This window comes from Corythoichthys intestinalis, chromosome 4, assembly GCF_030265065.1.
Source record: "Corythoichthys intestinalis isolate RoL2023-P3 chromosome 4, ASM3026506v1, whole genome shotgun sequence".
NCBI lineage: Eukaryota > Metazoa > Chordata > Actinopteri > Syngnathiformes > Syngnathidae > Corythoichthys > Corythoichthys intestinalis.
This window is the reverse complement of record NC_080398.1, coordinates 57,282,104-57,306,246: the sequence shown is the minus strand read 5'-3', so window position 1 is coordinate 57,306,246 and position 24,143 is coordinate 57,282,104. Positions and strand designations below refer to the sequence as shown.

The window sequence follows — 24,143 nt, the reverse complement described above, 5'->3', positions numbered from 1 at the left end:
ATTCCTGTCTTGTATCACCATTAACATCACATATATTGTGTTATAGACAGGGGAGTGGAGATCAATTTATCACTTTCACTACACCGCATGGCCGGATTTCGGTGTTCCAGAATCGCCTGCCTCCTTTCTGAACTTCCTATTCAAGGTTCGAGAGTCTGGTTCACTGGGCACAGTTCATGGGCCCTCAGTTGTGCACTGCAGTGCTGGTATTGGGCGTTCAGGGACCTTTGCCTTGGTCGACACCTGCCTAGTCTTGGTGAGAACAGAGATTTCTTTAAAATATTTTATTAGTCGTACGTATAACTAATGGTGTACATGCAATAGTTTTGTCGTTCTGACATGCTGGCTGACAGTCCATAATTTACCTCCTTTTAACTTTCATGTTAGTCTTTTGGACGAAAATACTTTTTAGTCTTAATCATATTTTAGTCATTTCAAAATATTTTCGTCTTCGTCTAGCTTTAGTTGACGAAATCTCATACAAATTCCGTCTGTTTTCATCTGTACAATTCAAATTCAAAGTTTTAGTCCAAATATAAATAGGTTTTTAACAATTTTGAATGAACATAGTCTACAAGAACAACGCCAACTTTGTGATGATAATACACACTCAGCAGGGAAAGCAGTACTGTAAATTATTTTTCAGACAATATGTCGCAGTTTTTTTTTCATAGTTTGGCAGAGGGTGCGTCTTATATTCTGGAGTGACTTATGTGTGAAATTATTAACACATTATATCAATGGTTGCTTGCTAGCATGTTCTTTCTGCTATAGTTATCTGAATAACTCTTAATAGTTACATTAACATGCATGTTCTTTATGCTATAGTTATCTGAATAACTCTTATTAGTTATGTTACATTAACATACCAGGCACGTTCTCAGTTTTTTGTTTATGCCTCATGTAATATTAGCAAACTGTACACTTAGTCAGCCTGTTGTCCTCTATTGTTTTTTCATTTTAATTTGCCTTTCAAGATGACATATCTGTTCTTGGTGCTGGATTCTATCACATAAATTTCCCCCAAAAATGCGACTTATACGCCAGTGCGACTTACTTATGTTTTTTTCCTTTTCATTGCGCATTTTTTGACTGGTGCGACTTATAGTTAAAAAAATACGGGTAAACCTACCTAGAAGCCATGAACTGTATGATAAAAAAGATTGTCCGAGCGTTTAACATTCTCTAGACATATTGACTAGAAAAGCCAAGTGGCTTTGCTTTAGACTGACCAGTGTTTCAAGAGTATGCTCGCCATATCGAAGCTAATGCTAATGCTAGGATTACATTTAGTGTCTGATGATCACTCAGCACAGACTTTAAAAGGCTAAAGCAACATTGCATATTCTCTCTTGCAAAGATAAGAAAACAAATCTTACCATGTTTCCAAACAAGCAAGATAGAGCGCAGCCTAGCTTGAGACTCATCCTAACCTCTGTTGCTGAGCGTGAGGGAGAGGTGCAGTGCATCTCATATGAGTGAAACGACCCAAACACTACCACCTGTGAACATATGACACAAATTATTTCGCATTTTCGTTCCGTCGTCATCTCATGAGACGAAAACTGGCATTCGTCTCGCTATGCTCTTGTCTTTGAAGCCACGTTTTTAGCTAGTCATCATCACAACATCGTCATTAAAAAATTGCTCGCCATCAAAATGTTTTCGTTGTCGTCATTGTTGACGAAAACAACACTGCCTCTGACACAAATTAACTTGGGTATATCGGACTTCACATTTGTTCCAAAATGTGCCACAATAGTGGGTGATACATTTGTCTCAAAGTATTACTAATATGAAATATTATTGTACCCCTAAAAATGTTTAACCAATTTAATCACTAATGTAGTGACAGTATATCTTAATAAGTCAAGTACAGTCATTCAAACACAACGTTTGTTCTTAAATAAAACACACTATATTTTAAAAATTAATAATAATAAACATTTAGAAAATGTGTGTCATTTGAAAGCTAGCTTAGTGCAGATTCAGAATCTTAAATAGGTGAAAAACACAACGCCCTTTTTTTTCTGTACCAAATGGGGCCCATCAAAATACTTCATTTTGGTCCAAAGTGACTGTCATCTTGCCCTGAAGATGAAGCCTTATTTTTCTATTTTTTGCCAATCAGATTTTTCATCATGGATGTGATTTGAAAGCTGTCATGGTGCACAATACTAAATTTTGAGAAACCTCATGGCATTTTTGTTCGTGCCAATTGGAGCCCATCAGAATCGTCGCTTGTGACCCAAAGTGATCGCAATCCAGACATGTGAATTGGAAACTTACCGTAATTTCCCGAAAATAAGGCGCACTTTTTTCCCCCAAATCCACTTGTAAAATCGAGGGTGCGCATTATACACGGGTATATGGATGGAGACATAAATAAATACATATAAATATGTATATTTTAAGACTTTTTCTTTATTGACACGGCCATGTTGTGTTAAAGAAAACGCATACGGTGATCTGTTGCCGCCATTACGGTATATTACGTCACCGTTTGTTTTGGTAATACTTCACTCTGATTGGTCGAATGACTTCCGTGAGTTCATTTCGTCTGCACTGTTATGAGCTCCTTTCGTTTTCCCACTTCAGTCGTCACTTTTACTTTACAGTAGAATTCCAAGGAAGATACATTTGCGGTATTTCATGATGATGAAACGAGCAAGCTACACGGCAGCCTTCAAAAGGAAAGTAATTTCCGTATGTGAGGAAGCTGGAATTTGTGAAGCGGCAAGACGGTATGACGTCGGAGAATCGAGTGTGCGGTATTGGAAACGAATGAAGAAGCAGCTGGAACAAGCAAAGTCATCAGCCAAAGCAATTGGTAGGGGCAGAAAAGCACTTGTAAGAATGCTTTAGATGTTCAGGTATAATACAGATATGGCTGTTTTGTTTTCTCACGGGTTCTCTTAAGTTGGAGAAGTTGTTAAAGGTTGTTACAGTAATGTTTTGCACTACCGGAACGGTAATTATCACTGTGCTGTGTTATGTCTGTTTATAATTTGTTAAATTAAAATGACATTTCTGTATTTCTACACGAGCTGTTTTCTTGTATTCTACCGTATTTATTGGTGCTAAAATTAGGGTGCGCGTTATACACGGGTACAAGAATTTTCCCTAGATTTTGCAGGTAAATTGGGGGTGCGCGTTATACACGGGTGCGCCTTATATTCGGGAAATTACGGTACTTTGACCGAAAATCTTCTGTTTTATGCCCATGACTATAAATCACAGCCGGGAAAATGATAAATCACAGACGGGAAAATGACCGACCTCATGTTCAATTATCGTGCAATTAATGTACTTGACTGTACTTCATATATAGAGTTGTATTTAAATGTATTCAATCCCCACTGCATTTACGTGTTGTAGTTTTCCAGTACTTTTAAGTTTTGATGTTCGCCATTATCTGATCAAATTAACACTTGTAAAATCAACAATTGCATTTGCCTATATTTGACTTAAGTTCTCATTTGATCTTTTTATGAATGAGATTTAAAAAAAAAAAAAAAAAAAAAGTGACTTGTCAAAACATTTTATGGCAGTGGGGGATGAATAAATCTTAACACAACTATAAGCTGCAGTTGACCATAAAATGCAAGTGTCCTCATTGTAATATGGGCTATTTCCATCCCCTAAATTCCTAAATCCCTAAATTACCCGCACTCGTCTATAAACAGCAGGGGAAAATGTAGTGGTTAATAGCCCGTAAATTAAGCTACCGTACATTCATTAAACCCAAAATAAATAAATAAATAAAACGGTAATTCCAATGGTAAAAGACAACAAATGACAAGTGTAGTACATTGATGCACTAATGTGCCTTATAATAAGGTGCTCTTATGCATCTTGCATTGATGGTGCACCTTATAACTCTGTGTGCTTTATAAAAAAACAAATTCACAACTTGTAAATTTGGACTGACATAAATAATGCTGTATTTACATGAAATGTTGTTTTATTAAAAAAATATTTTCCTGACTTTATTCAAGTTCCCTCTTAAGAACCCAATTTACCCAACCCTATTTTTCTGAAACCCTGGGTTACTCCAGTTAATTGTCATAGCATTTTTCTAAACTTTGAAAAATACAGACTCTTGCAAGCTTGAAGCGGAAATGTGAAGTAAGGTTGTCCAACCATGTTTTTGAATAATATCAATGGCTAAACAATTATAAGCATATTTTCGTTATTTTTTTTAACGCAACCCTTCCAGATTTGTTTAACCCATAGCAACGCCCTTAACAACGAAAATGCTTTTCTTCGGCAATCTTCGGAAATCTTCAGAAATTACGTCACACTGAGAAATGCGAGGGAAGTCCGCCATAGAACAGTATTGTTTGTTGCATTGCTTCTCGGTAAGATGCCACAGCTGTGTGTGGCGATGTTTTGTTCTCACTCAAACGAAAAGAGTGGCCAATGGATAGCAGGGCACGTAAATGGACATCTTTCGTTCGCACAAAGCGAATGAATTTCACGCCATCATCGAGTAGTGTTCTCTGCTACAAACACTTCGAAGATGCCTGCTTCCTTAACCGGTCAGCTTATGATCAAGGATTTGACTTTGTGATTAAGTGTGATTTTTGGATAGATGACCGATGACTTTGTCAAAGCAGAGCTGCCAACTGTTGTGGAATGAACAGTAAAAGCTAGCGACGTTAGCCAAAAGCTAACTCGTTGCAATCCCCGATCATAGTTGTTGTTGCATTCGCTAGGTTAAGCGTGTTTAAATTGTGCTTCATCTACGATCTTATCCGAAAGGGTTACTCCACTGTCAATGGGGAAAGGGGTGTGGATGTGCAAATAAGCGGGTCGGCGTCGCGGTAATTCACGGTACCGTTGCCGTAAGAGACACACACCGCTGGTGAGTTTGTGCTCATTTATTTGTATTTGTATTATGTATTTCCACCTTCATGCTTCTAGCATTGCATTGCATTTGTACGGTTCGGCGTTTCTTTCACGGTGATCGCTTGATAGCCTTCTAGTTTGTGTTTTACGAGAGCCGCTGACAGGTGACAACTAGCGTGTTGGCATTGAGTCAATCTCGCAGCGAATCAGCGAGCGGCTCAAGTCACACAGTGAATCATGGGAAATGTAGTCTCGGGACAACACTGAAGTGGCGCTTTGTAATCTGTTTGCTTGTGTGAAAAAACTACATTTCCTCACGCCATTAGACGCCACTTCCTGCCGAGAGCCCCAAGCTATGTTCGTACTGTTAGCTCCATGTGTTGATAAAGAAACAAAGTTGTCGGCACGTTGTGTGTTCGATACCTTTGTCAACAAAAAGCTCATAACAAGACACTATGCACGATCCGTTTAAGAGACGCTGGGACTGGAGAGCTGTGAGTAGTAGGAGGCGAGGGAAGATCAGCGAGAAGCAAAACTTCACGGTCGAATGTGGCGGCAGTCCGCTATCATTTTGTTTTGTTATTGTTGCCACAATAAAGTGGAGAAAGCCATCAATGACTCATCTCCTTCTTTCCCCCCAACATTTTTATATTATTAATTTATATGCACGAGAGCTGCCGGATCTGCCAAAATGAACATGAAGTCTGATTATTATTTTTTTACACAATGTTGTCAGATAGACAAAAACATCAAATTATGTGCAAATGCCTGCATCTTCAAATCATGAAAATAATAACAGCCTATATCTTAACAATCTTGTAATCTCGATGGGTCTTGTCTCCATTCCATGTCAGGTAGTCTAGGCACATTGTTTGCATCCTGATTAGCATCTGGCGAATACATGGTAGGTCCAACATGAAATTCCAACCTCCTCTTCTTCCTCCAACTCCTCAAAAACTTGGATCTCCTCCCTTGCGCTCGATCTATCGCTTATATCGCTGTTTGAGTCATTGTTTGAAGGGCTTTGAATGGCGGCCGTATGGAGCGCTGCCATCACTGTTCTCGGTGTGACGTATCACTTCCAGGTTCGTCCCCTTTCAGGCTCGAACTTCGGAAACGCGATTTTTTTGTATTAATATTTTAATATACAACATATAAATTATTTTTTCATGCTTTATTTGTTGGACAATGTTTAATTACTAATTGTGACCCTATTTGGCATGTTATGAAACTACTTCACATTTCTGCTTTAATTAGTAATTGCCTTATCATAGGCCTCTGTGGGACTCCACATGATTAGATGTTGTCACATGGTCCATCAATGATATATTTTCATTGATTATGATTCTATTTTTAGTAGGGCTGCAGCTATCGATTATTTAAGTAATCGATTAATTTATCAGTTTGGATAATCGAGTAATTTGATTAGGAACATTTAATGTGTTGCAGAATAAATTTTAGAAGATGTAAAACAAAGGCTTGCTAAGATTACACTTTCAAAAGAGCTTTAAATGCGAATACAAAATAAAATTCCCGAGTGTGGTTTCAAACTGTGCTGAATTGCACTTTCATTTCACAAGAGCAATAAATGTATTTAAAAATAAATCAAAATAACTGAGGGCAGTGTATCTACCCAAATCAATTAAACTAAATGCAAACACTTTCAAAACAAACCATTTCAATGCCACTCTAATTAAACAAATCCTCGAAGCAGCAACATTTGATTCAAATTTTAATACTAGTGCTGCCAAGTGATTAAAAGATTATTTGCATGCAGTCCAGAGCTACTTCACGATTAATCTCATCCGGGTTAAATTTTTTTCAATGCAAGATTAGCCTATATTTTAAGTTTTAAATAAACCTATTAGCATTGGAGTTAACCAATGTGCTTACCTTATATAATTCAAATAAAAAAGATAATTGGGCAACTTTACACTTTTAAAGATGATTTAAACATCCATTTTTCCTAAATGATTTAAAATAAAAGGGCGGCACGGAGGTAGATTGGTTAGCATGTCCGTTCACAGTTCTGACATCGAGGGTACAAGCCCGGGTAATGCGTGGAGTTTCTATTTTATCTTTTTTTTTTTTTTTTTGGTATTTTCCGCATTGTGTATAAGGTGCACCTTGAATGAATGGCCCATTTTAAAATTGTTTTCATATAAAGGGCGCACCGCATTATGAGGCGCAGTAGTAATAGTATTAGTAGTGGTTAGGGTTGCGTTATACATCCACCAGATGCTGCTGCGCTAAATGGAATGTCATGTCATTATTAACCAATATTGATCCATATATAAGGCGCATTTGATTATAAGGCGCACTGTTTTTGAAAAAATTGAAGCATTTAGGTGCACCGGGAGGAAAATGGGATACTTTACATTTCTATATGGCGGAAAACACAGGCAAGACTGAAAAAGTACTGCTCTTGCACCCCTCTTTAAAACAAACTGCTGTATTTTAAGCCAAAAGAACTGTTGTGCTTGATAGAACAATATGTCTATATGCTGCCGTAGCAGATTCATGGCGCACTAAGCCCCCGAACTATTTTTAATTTGTCCGCTTCACCCTGAAAACCCCCATTTACAGACGTCGCGCAACCGCTTTTGTTTAAACCTAGCCATAAAAAGAAGGTAAGTAATTATATGTATTATTCAAAATATCTGTCATTTTTCGCATAGAATAATTGATGTCTAAATTTTAGTTTAGAAAAAAAAAAGACGTAAAAAAATTATTTACTCGCATATTTTAAACTTTTAAATGAATTACGTCACAATGAAAAATTTGGCGTCTGTAAAAAAGTCACGGATATCTACCTCATTACTATCACTTAATTGTATTTTTTTGTGACTGTCGCATTTACCCCGATATGTTAGATGATAAATAATCGATCCAAACAAAAAAAAAGAAAAATAACATTTAAAAGGGTAACTATATGAAAAAGAAAATGTCAACCACTCCTTGTTGTCGGCGATTTCTGCATCGCGACCCTTGCTATATCACCATGTTTCATCCATAAAATAAAAAAAAAATCCGGCTGTGGCCATTCATAGCTGTGTCTTAACACTCGGTGATACACGCTACATGGAGTTTTTGGATCGAAACAAGGTAAGTACGCGATAATATCTCGTTAAAATCGTGGCGTCTTTAATTCTGCTCTCGCATCTTCTCGCCTCCAATTAGGGTTTTGCTGTTGTTGTTTTTAAATGCCTTCCTGTTCAAAATTTTTCTTCCCCCAGAAAATTGAGATTTTAAGCTTTCCAATGATGTATTACACATGCATTTCGGACAATTTTGAAAGTTGGCCAAATTGAGGGTCTCAGAGCGGAACTTCAAGTCACCTGAGTGTTTTCCGCCATATACATGTATACTTTATATTTAATCATTGATTTAATACTTTAGAAATAAAAAAATAAAAAAAAGTGAATTTTTTTTTTTTTACATGATTGAACTCATCAAAACACTTGTCTTCTACAGCATTTATATAGTTAATTCAGTGTGCATTTTAGGCGGGTTTGCACCAGTTAGTCCACCTCAGATTACCACATTTTGGGGTCAAATGCCAATGTTACATTTGGCCTGATAATGTGGATTTCACCCAGAGTCCTTGTGCCCCAAAGTGGTGAGCTCCGGGTTGCCTTGAGGGGAACGCGAACCGCCTGGAGCCTCCATGCTGGAGGTTCTCGTGGTGCTCAAAAACGTTCATTCTTTTATTCCGTACGTTCATTTACAGTTTATCTGCGCATTGCAGCTCAATAAATGACAATAAATGCCACAATCCACCTCGAGGGGCCACATTTTGGGTTTAAAAGCCAAAGTTGAGCTTCGCCTGACAAGGGGATCTTACGGCGTTCCTTGGTGTGCTTTTGCCCACACAAAGTGTGTCTCGGGTGGCCCAAGAGCTGAGCACGGCTCCAGGAGGTTCATCGCTATATTTTCATCCAAACATGCTCGCAAACAACAGTAATGGATCGCGCCACGTGGGCTCAAGCTAGTCACACTGCCTCAATGCGCCTCATTTTGGCCATTAAAATCCAAAACTACTTAAGAGATTATTATACAGTAAAGGTCATCAGGACAGCACAGCTGTTTTTGAGAAAATGAATTTGCCTGTTCCTTATAATCAAATAGGGAAAATGTTTTTTTACAGATGGATAGAAGGAATAACCCATCCTCAGTGGACATACAGAAGGTCCTTCTGGACATGAGAGAATACCGCATGGGCCTTATTCAGACTTCTGACCAATTGCGCTTCTCCTACATGGCTGTCATCGAGGGAGCCAAACTCCTTGGGACCAACAGTTTAAAAAAGGTAGAGTGGAGATGACACAAAAGATGATTATTTGAATGCATTAAAAAAAAAATAAAAACACTGATCAGCTAGTTGGAAAATGAATGCTTTTTAAAATTTTTGTTGTAATTTTAAATGGGAGAAAATATTAGTGGAGCAATTATTCAAAGAATCACACCCCTACTGATAAGTAGTTAAAATGGTTATAACATTCTCAGATTTTACGCTAGATGCACAAAAAACACCAAATGCAGAAATAATCACCTATATTTTCAGGATCAATAGCGATATTTAACATATCATATGAGTTTTTGCCAGAAATACCAACTTAAATGTCATGTGTAGAGATAAAAATCCAACATGGCGGCCGTCACAAGACAAAGAGCTTTTTAAGTTGAAAATTCTTGTAAATAAATGGTTAAATCGCAGAATTTCTACAGATATGAACGTAAAACTGTCTAGATTCTAAAGGGGTGGGCAAACTACTCCACAAAGGTCCGCAGTGGGTGCGGGTTTTTGTTGCAACCCATTAAGAGGACACCTTATCACCAATCTGCTGTTTTACAAGTGCAATCAGTCGATTGCAGTCAGGTGCTTCTAATTTCTGCTGAAACCGCATTGGTTAAACTATCTGTGCTGGGTCAGTTGGAACAAAGAGCAGGACCCTCTGCGGCCCTCGAGGACCGGTTTGCCCACCTTTGGTCTAGGTTCTGGTTAAAAACAAAAAAACGGGCAGTTATCGTTTATATTACGTAAATATTTCAAGCAGAAGTTACGGTATTGGGAAATCCAACATGGTGGCCATCACGAAACAAAGAGCTTTTAAGTTGAAAATTCTTTTAAATAAATGCTTAACTGAATTTCTATAGATATGCACATAAAACTGTGTGGATTATTGGTTAAAGGCAAAAAACGTGCAGTTACCATTCATTTGACGCCAATATATCAGGCCAAAGTTACACAAATTTTATCCATTGATTTTTTTTTTCACGTTTCAAAGGGCATGCATGGTGCTATTTATTTATAGCCTGGTACTCCAGACTCACCGCTGTTCCAGCAATTGAGTCTGGCCACCATTAAGCGGATAAAATTTCCAGGGCGGAGCAAGCCACAGCAAACAGACAGCGGAGTGGACCAATCAGCGACAGGCGGGACGAGGGACTTGCGCGCGGAAGTAAACATTACTAGGAGAGCGGAATTTATTCAACATGGCTAGCGCGCGACAGACTGTTGTCAATGACTTGTGTCGATGTGTTTTTGGTCATTTAAAACTGATTTTACCGTGGATTGGAACATATTCTCGGCTCTCCTGTTCGCCATCTGAGTTGTTGTGGAGACGACTTCCGACGTGGAAGAGTGACGTCGTGCGAATAAACGAATCTGATTTGTCGATTGATTTTGTACTTGCTCGAGAGGCCGTTAATGGGCTGGGTCCCAGACTATACTCTCAGTGTTTGAAAAACACTGGGAGAACAGTCTGGCCGTGCCAGGCAAATTTATTTATACCTTGATTCCTCGACCAAATCACTCTTGAGACATTCCTGCCTGCTTGTATGCTGTAAAACCTTTGTCCTAGTTCCACCGAAATCTGCAGTGTGTGTTTTATAGCAGTGAAAGCTGTAGTGCACGACGCTCTACCTGGCCCGGCCCCCTACGGGAAGGCGTGGCGCAATATCTATAGGAGCTGTCTAGTCAACTGATGGTCTGTGAAGTCTATGCCAGAGCATTCGCAGCCAGTCTTTCTGATTTTTTGGTGCATTTACAGGTCAAGTTTTGTTCATTTTAGGCAATTGCAGGTAACTTCCTGTTGAGTTTGAGTCCCTTCCTGTTCTGTAACCCAAAATTAACCTGAAGTGGCCCATAAATGCCCCAAAATTACTAGGAAAAGACTGAAAATCAACAGCAAATGGCCTGAAATGCCCCCAAATTGAACTCATTAGTTGCCATTGACCGCTATAGACGTCTGATCGATTTGAACTGGCACTCCCACTTAAAACAGATTGGACGTCTACTAGTGGAAAGTGATTCCAATTCACAGCAGAAGGATGAAAATACCGTGTTTTTTTGTTGATTAGTTGTTTTGTAGTGTATTCTAGATTAAGTTCCTGACCAATGTATCGATAATCGTTGTATCGCCATATCGTGAGATTATCGTTATCGTGAGCTTTGAATCGCAAATCGTATCGTATCGTATCTAAGGTACCAAGAGGTTCCCACCCCTACTGATGAGTTTGACAAAGAAGAGCGATTGTCCAATTCGCAGCTGTACAATTTTATGAAGGTTCCTCTCTAAAAAACAGTCTTAATTGGATCTTTCCCAGATGGACTTGTGAAATATTTGCGTGGTGGATATATGGAACAATCAGTCTGGCATCTCAAGTTAGTGTGGAGCCAAGTGCAGTATAAAAACGGCTTGAGCCTGACTGAGTGTGAAATTAAAGTGCATGTTGAAAGTTTCTCACGACTCCAGAATGCCTCAAAAATATATATTTTAAATCAAATCTACTCTCCAGTCATTTGATTAACGCTAATCTTTTATAATTGAGTTATTTCTTTGTTCAGTTTCTGGGCTTTGTTTTCTCATTTTTTGGTTTTGGACCAGAATTTTCATTTCTGAGAATCCCTCCTACCCATTGTTCCCTCCAAGCTGCAAGTGCACTGCTTGCACATACTGAGCGCATAAGAAAATCTATGCAGTGCACAAAATAAAATTAAACAGAAACGTATTGTAGCATCACTAGGACTACTGTCGGCGCCGCAGTGATGTGTCAGCGCGACACTCCTATTGGTGCGTTCGATACGGCAATGCGACACTGTTATTGGAGTGTTCGATATGGTAATGCAACTCTCCCATTGGTGGGTTACTACACCACGATTGTACAGTGAAGAAAATAAGTAAACACCCTGCTTTTTGCAAGTTCTTCCACTTAGAAATCATGGAGGAGTTTGAAATTTTCATCGTAGGTGCATGTCCACTGTGAGAGAGAGAATCTAAAAAGAAAAATCCAGAAATAATAATGCATGATTTTTTTTTTAAACAATTTGTGTGATAAAGCTGAAAATAAATATTTGAATGCCTGTCTTTCAGCTAGAATTCTGACCCTGAAAGACCTGTTAGTCTGCCTATTAAAAGTCTACCTGCACTCTATGTATTATCTTGAATCAGATGCACTTGTTTGAGGTCGATAGTAGCATAAAGACACCTGTCCACTCCATACAATCAGTAAGACTCAACTAAACTTGTAACATGGTCAAGCCCAAAGAGCTGTCCAGAGACACCAGAGACAAAATGGTTCACCTCCACAAGGCTGGAAAGGTCTACGGAGCAATTGCCAAGCAGCTTGGTGAAAAAAAGGTCCACTGTTGCAGTAATCATTAGAAAATGGAAAAAGCTAAAAATGACAGTCAGTCTCAATCGGAGCGGAGCCCCATGTAAGATATCATCTTGTGTGGTCTCAATGACCCTAAAAAAGGTGAGGAATCAGCCCAGAATTACACGACTGGAGTTGGTCAATGACCTGAAAACAGCTGGGAAGCTTCCCCTGCTTAAACCAGCACATGTCAAGGCCAGTCTTAAGTTTGCCTATAACCATTTCGATGATGCAGAGGAGTCATGGGAGCAAGTTTTGTGGTCAGATGAGAGTAAAATAGAACTTTTAGGTCATAATTCTACTGACCGTGTTTGGAAGAAGAAGGATGATGAGTACTATCTTAAGAACACCATCCCTACTGTGAAGCATGGGGGTGGCCGCATCACGCTTTGGGGGTGTTTTTCTGTGCATAGCACAGGACGAGGGCACAGTATTAAAGAGAGGATGACTGGAGCCCTGTATTGTGAGATTTTAATGAAAAACCTCCTTCCTTCATTCAGAGCTTTGAAGATGGGTTGTGTCTGGGTCTTCCAACATGACAATGACCCCAAAGCACAAAGCCAGGAAAAATGAGGAGTGGCTCCGTGGGAAGCATAACATGGTTCTAGCATGGCCAAGCCGGCCTCCAGACCTAAACCCAATAGAAAACCTTTGGAGGGAGCTCAAACTCTGTGTTTCTCAGCAACAGCCCAGAAACCTGACTGATGGGTGGGCCAAGATCCCTCCTGCAGTATGTGCAAACTTGGTGAAAAACTACAGGAAACGCTTGACCTCTGTAATTGCAAACAAAGGCCAAATGCCAACATTTGTTTTCTCAGGTGTTCAAATACTTATTTGCAGCTGTGTCACACAAATGAATTCTGTATAGCTGCTTAGACATGGAAAATAGGAATCTTGAGTGTCCGTATTATCTGACCAGTTTTAACGTGGGAGTTTGATATACTCCCATTGTGGTTGGTTCATTTATTAACTCACCCATGCCACAACTGGACCTTACCTAGTCCAAAGCTGGACTCTTTCTATGGTCAAAGCAGGACTCTCCCATATAACATAGTAAACATCTCATGAACAACAAGATTTTTGTCTTTTTGATTTTTAGTGGGCCAAATAAATATATTAAAAATAAACTCATGAAAATTGCTGCTGTAATTTCATTTCTTTAATAAGCCATGTAACTTGCGATGATCCAATGTTTTGAACAGACGTGATGCTGGTGTGTGTCCACAGCGTACACATCTGATGTTGCTCACAGTGGTCCTCGGTGTGCTCAGGGAGTTTGTCTGCTAAGACACATGAAAAATTAGAGGGAACATTGTTCATATTATTGTTTGCATTCTCCCCAGTAAATCTATTGTGTCAGAAGAAACACATTCTGATAGTCAAATTTTTCATTTGGATGGGGGGGGGGGGGGGGGTGTGAGGCAGGAAATCCAATTTTCAGGATGTGTGGCTTTGTAATATCGGTAATAATCGATGAGCTGAAATGTGAATATTGACTTTACAAGTGGATTTACATTGTGCCCTGAATGTTTTGCCTGTGCAGATGTGCGGAGATTATATGGAGCCAGATCTGCCTCCGCCTCCACCTCCACCCAGACCTCACTTAAACAACAGTAGACCTTCGCTGGAATCTCAGGTCACCTCAAAAGACCATATGCCCTTGCTGGTAGAGAAGCCTCAGGAACAAGACCACAGCGAGGCAGAAAGCACTGGACAGTAAGAAAACTGACTCTTTATCTGTTAAAGGAATCTCATAGACTGGTAATCAAATAATTGATGATTAAGCCTGTAAGGGAAGTGAAGTAAATTTAATCCAGATGCATTTTTAGTTATTAAATGTTGAGGTGGTCAACAAAGCCTCAGACGCAGTGTGTTCATTTCACAGAAAACAAGCTTTCCAAATCATTAGTATAAGGTAATAAACGTTTACTTGTCTTGATCGTTTCTAATTAAGATTTGGTAGGTGTGAAGGCTTTGGTCTCAATTCTCTGATTGAGATGGCCATGCGTTGTGCATGTCGCTACCAGGGGCGTCACTAGACCTTACTTAATACAATACTTGGGCACAGCGGGGCACTGGCGGGCGAACAAAACTTTTTTAAAGCACTTATCTATCATAAAAAGTCGGAAATAGCACTATAAGCTTAATATAATCATATCAGATTTTATTGTTTCTGGATCTTTGATTAAACACGTAGAATGAACTGATGCATGTAGCCTACTTGTGAACTTTACAGATAGAAATAAAAATATAAAACATCTTGTTACGGTTTACAGGGACTGCAGTAACAAATAAAATGCTTGTAAAACGGCAGGAAACGATGATTAGCACACATACAAAATTGTTAGAGGTTATATCCCAAAGGTAGGCAATTAATTCATATAGATTGATTGTATTCATTTTGATCGTATAAACAAAAAGCATTAAGTAGCATCAGTACTGATACTGCTCAAATAGCACATATCATATTAACACAATATTAGACAAAGCTCTTGAGAGAGGGCCTGTCACTCAAATCACATTTAACTGTCATTGTATTCATTGCCAGTTAGCTAAAAGACTGCAGCTAATCTGCTACTTCAATTTGCGACCAGAGTAGTCTACCGCAGTTAACTGCCTGATATGTAAAGAGTAAAGTTGAACCATTTAAATTCATGGGAATAGGCGACCAAACAAACTTCAACAGAGGTAAAAACGAACAACAAGGATGGGCAGTTAATCTGGCACTAACCAGTAAAGCAGATGGGAAGATGTAATTTGCACCATTGACTGTATGATTAGGACATGCACCGTAATATTGATGCTGCATTCATTTGCCGTTGGAGTAATTGAGAAAGTAAATCTCTATTATATGGTGTCTATAAAAAGCGCCAAACAGTTACTCAGCTTGTGATGTATTGTTGTAGAATTAAAATAGGCTACTCTTTGTCGTAGTGACCATAGTTTTATCCCACATTACGACTTTAGAACACATCAGAACGATTTTCCAACTAGGGAGCTCAGATCTCCCGACACACATGAATGCAGCATATCTCCTGAAGGTGCTTTGTGGAAGTATCAACACTTATGCCTATCACAGCCAAAGCTACATGCATAAATAACCATATTAAGGACCCTTGTGCAGATTGTGTAAGTGAATAAAGCAATATGAACATATTACATTGGAACATTCTGTAGATTATGCTTTGTAAACTTAAAAATCCAAATTTATTTATTTATTTATTTATTTTTACCAGTGAAATTAATAGTGGCGCACGTGCCCCAGTGAAATATGTCTGGCGACGCCCATGGTCGCTAAGGTGATTATGCTGTGTGTTGTATAGTGTACTTATGTTCTTTGTACGTGGTTTCAGTTTCCTTGCAAATTTCTATATTATTCATATTCTGAACGACCGCATATATCGCTATCGGTTTGGTATCTGTATCGGATTTTTGGAGTGGAACAATATTGGGAGATCGGCTAAAAAGTCATTATTGGACAATTCTTCTTACAATTTGTGTGTGTGAAACTATCTGCAGTTAGGCATGGGCATTACATTAGTTTAAAGTGGCATTAAAAAGCATTAGATGAGATTTGCTGATACCTGTCAAAACCCTTTTGTTATTCCAATACAATAATTTGCTAGATGTTGAAGTGCAGGGCTGCAACTAACAATTATTTTTATAATCGATTAATTGGATGAATAATTAATTGATTATTCGGATAAATGTCACTTTTTTCAGTTACCTTCGCAATTTAACTTGAAGTTGTTTTAGGCATGTTCTAAGTAACAAACAATGGATGTGTATTTCCTTCAAAAATAATGTTTTTTTACCACTTCCTGACTTAGCTGTAGTCTACAACCGTACTGTTTTAAGTACATAAAACATGTTAGTTTTTACGTTTTAAACTCAGAACCTTTATTAAAAAGAATTTCTCAGGACACAAATTAGACAAGTCCTGTTCATTCAAATTAAAAAAAAAAAAAAAAAAAAAGTACTGCTGATTGACTTCTTTTTCGTGTGGCCAAAACGCTGATATAAATTGTGTCAGTGAATCATTTATTTTCTTGAAACAAACTAAACAAAATCGAGTAAGGATGAGGTAGGCTGTAATGAATCAGTTTTCTTTATCAAACATTTGTTCATAAATACAACCCAAATCCAATTTCAAAGCACACTCTCTTGTATGACAATTTACAGTTCATCTAGTTTTAGTCAACAATTCTCAGTGTTTTTGTCTATAGACTTCAAAAGTCTTAGTCCATGAATAAATAAACAAAAGGTTTCCAACAATTTCAAATGAACATGACATACTAGGACATAACTCTGGCGTCTACATCACTATTTTCATGATGATAATACACACTCAGCAGGAAAACAACACATTAATTGCAATTAATTAAACTCACCTGGACGCCACGAACTGTATGTAAAATGTTTTCCAAGAGTTTAAGAAGACACAGAGTCACTGTGATAAATGCTAATGCTAGCGCGAACGCTATGCTAACACAACAAGTTAGTTTAGAGTGTGATGATCACTCAGCACAGACCTTTAAAGGCTAAAGTAACATGGCACATCTAGCCAAGATATAAAAGCTAAACTCACCAAGTAGCATCTGACACAGTCATGTGAAAAAATTAGTACACCCCATTAACTATTCAGTTCTTATTAAGAAATGTTCACATATCAATGTCTGATCTCGTTTTTCCTTATCTTTATAATTGGAGAATAAAGTGATTTAATTGCAAGTAAAGAATAAAAATCCACATTGTTTTATTCAGTAAACCGGATATATAAACAAAAATGCATATCCTACCTGAGAAAAAAGTGAGGACGCCCTACCATCTAATAACTAGTGTTACTCCTTTTGGCTGAAATAACTTCAGTGAGACGCTTTTTGTAGCCATCTACCAGTCTTTGTCTGAAGAAAGTTTGCCCCACTCATCAACGCAGAATACTTTCAATAGTGAGATGTTTGAAGGGTTTCTTGCATGTACAGCCCCTTTCAAGTCACCCCACAGCATCTCATTCAGTTCTGGGCTTTGACACTTCCACCTCCATGCTTCACAGTTGGTATGAGGTTCTTTTCCTGGAATGCTGTATTGGGTTTACGCAAACATGTCCTCTGTTCTGGTGTCCAAATAATTCAATTTTAGATTGATTTGTCCAACGAACATTATTCCAGAGGTCCTGGTCTTTGTCTGAATTCACTCCAAGAGCCTGCTGTAGGTCCTGTCATGACATTTTAGGGTTTTTGGAGACTTCTTTTAGCATCTTGTGGTCTGCTCTTGGGGTGGACTTGTTTGGACGGTCAGACCTGGGCATGTTGGCAGTTGTTTTGAATGTCCTCCACTTGTAGACTATTTTCCGGACAGTGGAATGGCGGCTACTCTTTTAAAAGAGATCTTTTGAAATCCGTTACCAGACTCATAAGTGTCTATAATCTTCTTTCTGAAGGCCTCAGACAGCTCCTTTGATCTCAGTATGCTGTTTTCTCTCACTTCAACAATCAGTCACTGTTTAAAGTATTCTGCGTTGAGGAGTGGGGCAAACTTTCTTTAAATGGATGTGAAAGACTGGTAGATGGCTACAAAAGCGTCTAACTGAAGTTATTTCAGCCAAAGGGGGTAACAGTAGTAATTAGGTGTAGGGTGTCCTAACTTTTTCCTCAGTTAGAATATGCATTTTTGTTGATATATTTGGTTTAATGAGTAAAACAATGTTAATTTTTGTTGTTTACCTGCAAGTGAATCACTTTCTTTTCCAGAGACGAAGAAAAACAAGATCAAAAATGGATATGTGAACATTTCTTAATAAAGTACTGAATGTTTAATGTTTTTTCACATGACCGTATGTTTCAGAAAAGGAGCCTGGAATGGGCAGAGCCAGTGAGTAAACGTGTGTGGGTCGGGGTGAGGCGCAGCAAGTCACATGAGTGACACGACCAAACACTGCTAACTGCGTGCTAACTACACATATAATGAGAAAATATCACACATTGTGAATTTATGACGGAAACTATGGCGAATTTTCATCTCGTTCTCGTGTCGTCAGACGACAACTGGCATCCATCTCTGTATGTTTTCGTCTCCCTAGGCACTTTTTCATCGCCTCATTGTGACATCATCATGAAAAAATTGTTCGTTGACGAAATATTTTCATTATCGTCATCATTGAAGAAAACAACACTGTATTTAATCGATTAGTTTTTGCAGCCTTAATGTAGTGGGATGGACGTGATGCACAATGTTTTTCTCTTCCTTTTCCAGCGTGAAGAAACGACACCGTGAAGAGAGGATTGCGAGCACTTCACAGAAGGTTCAGCAGATGAAACAGAGACTGACCGACTCGGAGAGAAAAAAAGAGAAGTGGCAGTACTGGAGACCCATTTTGCTTAATGTCGGCGCTGGTGCCGCGTTGGCTTTTGGTCTGCTGGTTTGCTGGATGTACTCCCAGTGAGCCTCTCTGTCACTTGGAACTGACTCTTATTTTGCACCAGTACCTGAGATTAGGTACTTCTCAATGTAGATTTAGAGGGTATTTATTTCTTGAGGTCATATTGCAGGAGCTCTAGATCAAATGACTGTGTATATTTTTAATAGATTTAAACAAAATTAGTAACATCTCAGGATCTTGGTGCCAGCATGAAAATTTCCTTTCCTTCTTGTTTCTGAATGTACTGTATCATTTCATAAACAATTGGTATGAATGGTGCAGCATTCTTCATTAAAGGGATCCTCGATCTTAAAGACAAGTAATTCTTAAAAGATAAATGTTAGTATGAGTTATAATAATTTGATTTTAAAACCCCTCTTAATGTTTTCGTTTTGATAAAATGTGTACAATTATTTGAACTGATAGGTCGCCATTCTTGTTGACGTCGCAGTGCGGTGACGTCACCGGGCCCGCAGCTGAACTTCCAGCGTGTCACTTGTTAGCTACCCCAACATGTCGTCGGTTCTGCCCTTCCAATTTGAACCAGAGCGGAAAAGTGAAGAGCAGGATAGCACTGTCGGTCGTTCACAAGACGAGCAGTAAAGGCAAAATGCAGAGCAAGAAATACCTGCTTAAGACAAGAGTTGGGCAAAACTGATGATGTACTTGCAGCAAGTGCGTCTCAATGACAACGGAGCGAGAGAGCGAATGCTGTTGCGAGCTCCGGTTTTTGTTAGCAGATCTTCAAGGTGAGCTATTACGTAATCAAACTTATTCCAATATAATTTTGTAAATTGTTAGCATCCAGAGCTGTCGTGTGCTTTACGTACAGTACAGGCCAAACGTTTGAACACACCTTGTCATTCGTGCATTTTATTTTCATGACTGTTGACCTTCTAAACTCTCACTGAAGGTAATAAAACTATGAATGCTGCACACGTGTGATAGTCAGGATCGGAGTCATGTCGTGGCTGACTTTCCTCATTAAATTCGTCATCCGGATTGCGTGTCCTCCATGTCTTATACATCCAACTAGCGTTTAGCTACGTAAGGGTGGTCCATATTAAGTAGGAGTGTGACAAAATATCGAAATAGTGATATATCGTGATACTTTGTATCCCAAAAGGTTATCGATATGCTCCTGCAAAGAATCGAGATATTGTTTTAAAAAGGTGTCAATGTCTTAAAAAAAAAAAAAAAAAAAAAAAAAGGAATCAACAACTTGCTACCAAAATCTTCCACCATAATAGTGTCTCAGTTAACTCTAAGGCTGCATTGACGGTGCACAACGCCCAATCCATTTAGACTGTGGATTTTCAGGGCATTTACAGGTCACTTGCGGTTCATTTTAGGGCCTTTATAGGTCATTTCGTGTTGAGTTTGAGTCACTGCCTATTCATTTGGGTTATTCCCAGGTCACTTCCTGTTCTGTAACTCAAAATAAACAGGAAGTGACCTGTTAAATACCCCAAAATCAACAGGAAGTAACTGAAAATCAACAGTTAAATGACCTTAAATAGCCCAAAATTACCTCATTGCCTGGCATTGGCTGCCACTGACGGCCATAGACGTTCAATCCATTTGAAGTGGGAGGAATGGCAGCGAATGAACATCCAATGCATCGATAATCATCGTATAGCCCTATCGTCAGATCATCGTTATCGTGAGCTTTGTATCTCAAATCGTATCGTATCGTGAGGTACCAAGAGGTTCACACTCCTAATATTAAGTGCTCGGCGTGCATCAGCTGACCACTGTACCGCTGCATCGGACGTGTCTGGATCAGTTCGAGTGGCAGCATCACTCATATTAGGTGAATACTGAACAGACACACTTACTACTTGATGAACTGACAGTAGAGGTAAATTATTAACTTCCTCTGTGACTAGCAGTACGCCAGAAGGTTCGCCTACCGCTCTAGCGACAGGAGCGGCTTGCCTGCTTAAGAGAGCGGCCAGCAGTTTGTCTTTGGCGCTTAATTGCGCGCATTTCACTCGCTATCCGAGCACGTTGAGGCTTCTTGTGAGGGGAAAATAGCTGGAACAGCATTTGATTTTAGTCTCCGCTCATATCCAGCTGCTTCGGTGAGCTCTTTCATAAGTTGTCGTCGACTAAAAGCCTCGTACGTGGTAGGAGAGCCTCGAACGCAATAGGAGAAAAATGGCAAGAACAAACCCTTGGGTCTTTGGGAAGTTTTGTCAGTCTACAGGCATTTTCCCAAACCTTTCTCCTCTTCTTGTCAATAGGAAATCTGTGGAGACTCACATCACGCCTTCTTGTTTCCATTTGACTGGAAATTGCATCCAAAAGCAGCAAATCGTGGCATTTTACTTAGCGAGATAAGGCTGCAATACACAATACAATTGCTGTACACAATTGGAAGAGTCCCATTTACGTCATGGCGCCAACTATCGGTCGAAATATGTACTAAATACTATGAAATATTGCCATTGAATTAACATTTTATGTTTCTAACAACATATTTTAGTACAAGAGAACAATAGTGGTTTATTAGAGCCTACATGTCTTTAAGATCGAGGATCTCTTTAACAATTATCAGGTGTAACCCATCCCGTTTTTCAAAGTCAAAATTTCTTTGCAGGAATTTGATCCTCCAGTAAATTTCTTCCCACTCAGCCACCCCTGTTGAACTGCATTCATAGATTTCTTATTTGGGAAATGCACAACTTGTTCTTCCATTCATACTCAGCAGGGCATCCCAGAATAGATTGAGTATATATTTTTAGATGACTGGACACACAGAGAGCTGCCTTGCTTTTGTTTTAACTTCAGAATTGTTTTCCCCTCTGTCAGCCTCTGAGCATTCGTTCAGTTTTCGTGCCGCTCGTTTGAATCCGTCAATGTCGGGTATTTCACCTCACGGTCGTATTGACCCACTGGATGGGCTTTTTTTTTCTGTCTTTACAGGTGTATCCCACTGTCGCTCTTTAAGGAAACCAAAGCAAACCTGTTGTTTTTCCTCAATTTTTCTACTCCGTTTTGGTGGAATGTATATTCTATTGGGTCTCTGACACACCTGACTCCTATTACTTGTTGCACCTCGGTGTTGCTTGTAACCTAACTGGTTTGCAACGAACTGGGACCAAGCTATATTAGTTGGAAGTGCACAGCAGATTGAAATTCCTCTGTGCGCAAACAAGTTTCTACGAGCGCTTGCTGTTTGAGGATGTGCCTTCGTGCGATTTTAAACGGAACAAATGTGTGCTACCAGGTATCCTGCAGGCATAAGATCTAAGTTCATGGGAGTTTTTATTCCCCCAGAACAAAAAAAAAAAAAAGCATTTGCTCTGTCCTGACTCACCAAGGATTCTTTTCATTCTGTCATAATCTTGGCTTGGGTTGACTTGGATGTGTTGACGTTGACATGGTTTACTGTCAGGCTTTTATCAGTTATTCATTTTACCCGTAAATATTTTATTCATGGCATTCCAGTTATTATTGCTTTTCCAGATTCAAATGTTTTAAGTATGCCAAACCACAGTGATAAGATGTGTTGTTTGAACAAAAGAAAACGTGAACTGCTTCTTAAATAAAACGTTTTTTCTTTTTTTCCAAAGTTTGGCCTTACATGTGTTGCAGTATTCGTGACAACTTTCAACTTTTCAGCTCAGTTTTTGCTGTATTGTTGCCATAATTTCATTCAGATCATGAGTCCAATCATTCTTGGCATACGGGCTGTGCTCTCCCGTGGATTCCAGGAACTTATTTCAAGAGAAGTCCTGGATCATAATGAGTACCATAGTAATTTCATTTTGGCTCATCTTTAAAAAAGTGCTCGCAGGATTTTTCTTGGTACTTTTGTACGGTGAAAAAAAAAAGTGCTAATTTGTATTTCATAGATGACTTCGATGTGAACCGTCATAAATGTGTATTGGAGGAAAAGGGCTAAATTATAGAAACAAACTGGCCAGCTTGTTTGTCTAAAGTGTACTGTACTGTAAAACAAATATGTGCTAAAATGACATTTTAGTTGCCAGTGGTGGATTGTACTCACTTTTTTACTTAAGTAAAAGTATAGATAAAGTTGCAAAAAAAAATACTAATGAAAAAGTACAAAAGTACTTTCTTTTACATTTTTGAAAAATTTACAAGTAAAGTTTTCTCGGTGGAAAAAAATGTAATATACTGTACGTTTATATTTTTTTATACTATACAGTGAGGCAAATAAGTGTTTAGTCAACCACCAATTGTGCAAGTTCTCCTACTTGAAAAGATTAGAGAGGCCTGTAATTGTCAACATGGGTAAACCTCAACCATGAGAGACAATGTGGGAAAAAAAACAATTTATTTCCAAATTAGAGTGGAAAATAAGTATTTTGTCACCTACAAACAAGCAAGATTTCTGGCTGTCAAAGAGGTCTAATGTCTTCTGACGAGGTCTAACAAGGCTCCACTCTTTACCTGTATTAATGGCACCTGTTTTAAATCATTATCGGTATAAACGACACCTTTCCACAACCTCAGTCAGTCACACTCCAAACTCCACTATGGCCAAGACCAAACAGCTGTCGAAGGACACCAGAGACAAAATTGTAGGGGTGCACCAGGCTGGGAAGACTGCATCTGCAATAGGTAAAACGCTTGGTGTAAAGAAATCAACCGTGGGAGCAATTATTAGAAAATGGTAGACATACAAGACCAATGATAATCTCCCTCGATCTAGGGCTCCATACAACATCTCACCCCGTGGCGTCAAAATGATAACAAAAACAGTGAGCAAAAATCCCAGAACCACACGGGGGGACCTAGTGAATGACCTACAGAGAGCTGGGACCACAGTAACAAAGGCTACTATCAGTAACACAATTGCCCGCCAGGGACTCAAATGCCACTGCCAGACGTGTCCCGCTGCTGTAGCCAGTACTCGTCCAGGCCCGTCTGCGTTTCGCTAGAGAGCATTTGGATGATCCAGAAGAGGACTGGGAGAATGTGTTATGGTCAGATGAAACCAAAATAGAACTTTTTTGTAGAAGCACAGGTTCTCGTGTTTGGAGGAGAAGGAATACTGAATTGCATCCGAAGAACACCATACCCACTGTGAAGCATGGGAGTGGAAACATCATGCTTTGGGGCTGTTTTTCTGTAAAGGGACCAGGACGACTGATCTGTGTAAAGGAAAGAATGAACGGGGCCATGTATCGACAGATTTTGAGTGAAAATCTCCTTCCATCAGCAAGGGCATTGAAGATGAGAT

At 39.0% G+C, this 24,143-nt stretch overlaps 1 protein-coding gene across 1 annotated transcript in view; it reads left to right on the top strand.

Moving 5' to 3' along the window:
- ptpn2a (protein tyrosine phosphatase non-receptor type 2a) overlaps positions 1 to 22,505 on the top strand; it is a 37,219-nt gene extending 14,714 nt beyond the window's left edge. Inside the window, exons 6-9 of the mRNA XM_057834414.1 lie at positions 47 to 256; positions 8,999 to 9,160; positions 14,054 to 14,226; positions 18,763 to 22,505. Coding sequence (XP_057690397.1) covers positions 47 to 256; positions 8,999 to 9,160; positions 14,054 to 14,226; positions 18,763 to 18,952 — 735 coding nt within the window. The 3' untranslated portion in view covers positions 18,953 to 22,505. The remainder of the gene's footprint in view (positions 1 to 46; positions 257 to 8,998; positions 9,161 to 14,053; positions 14,227 to 18,762) is intronic.
- Positions 22,506 to 24,143: the final 1,638 nt, after the last annotated feature.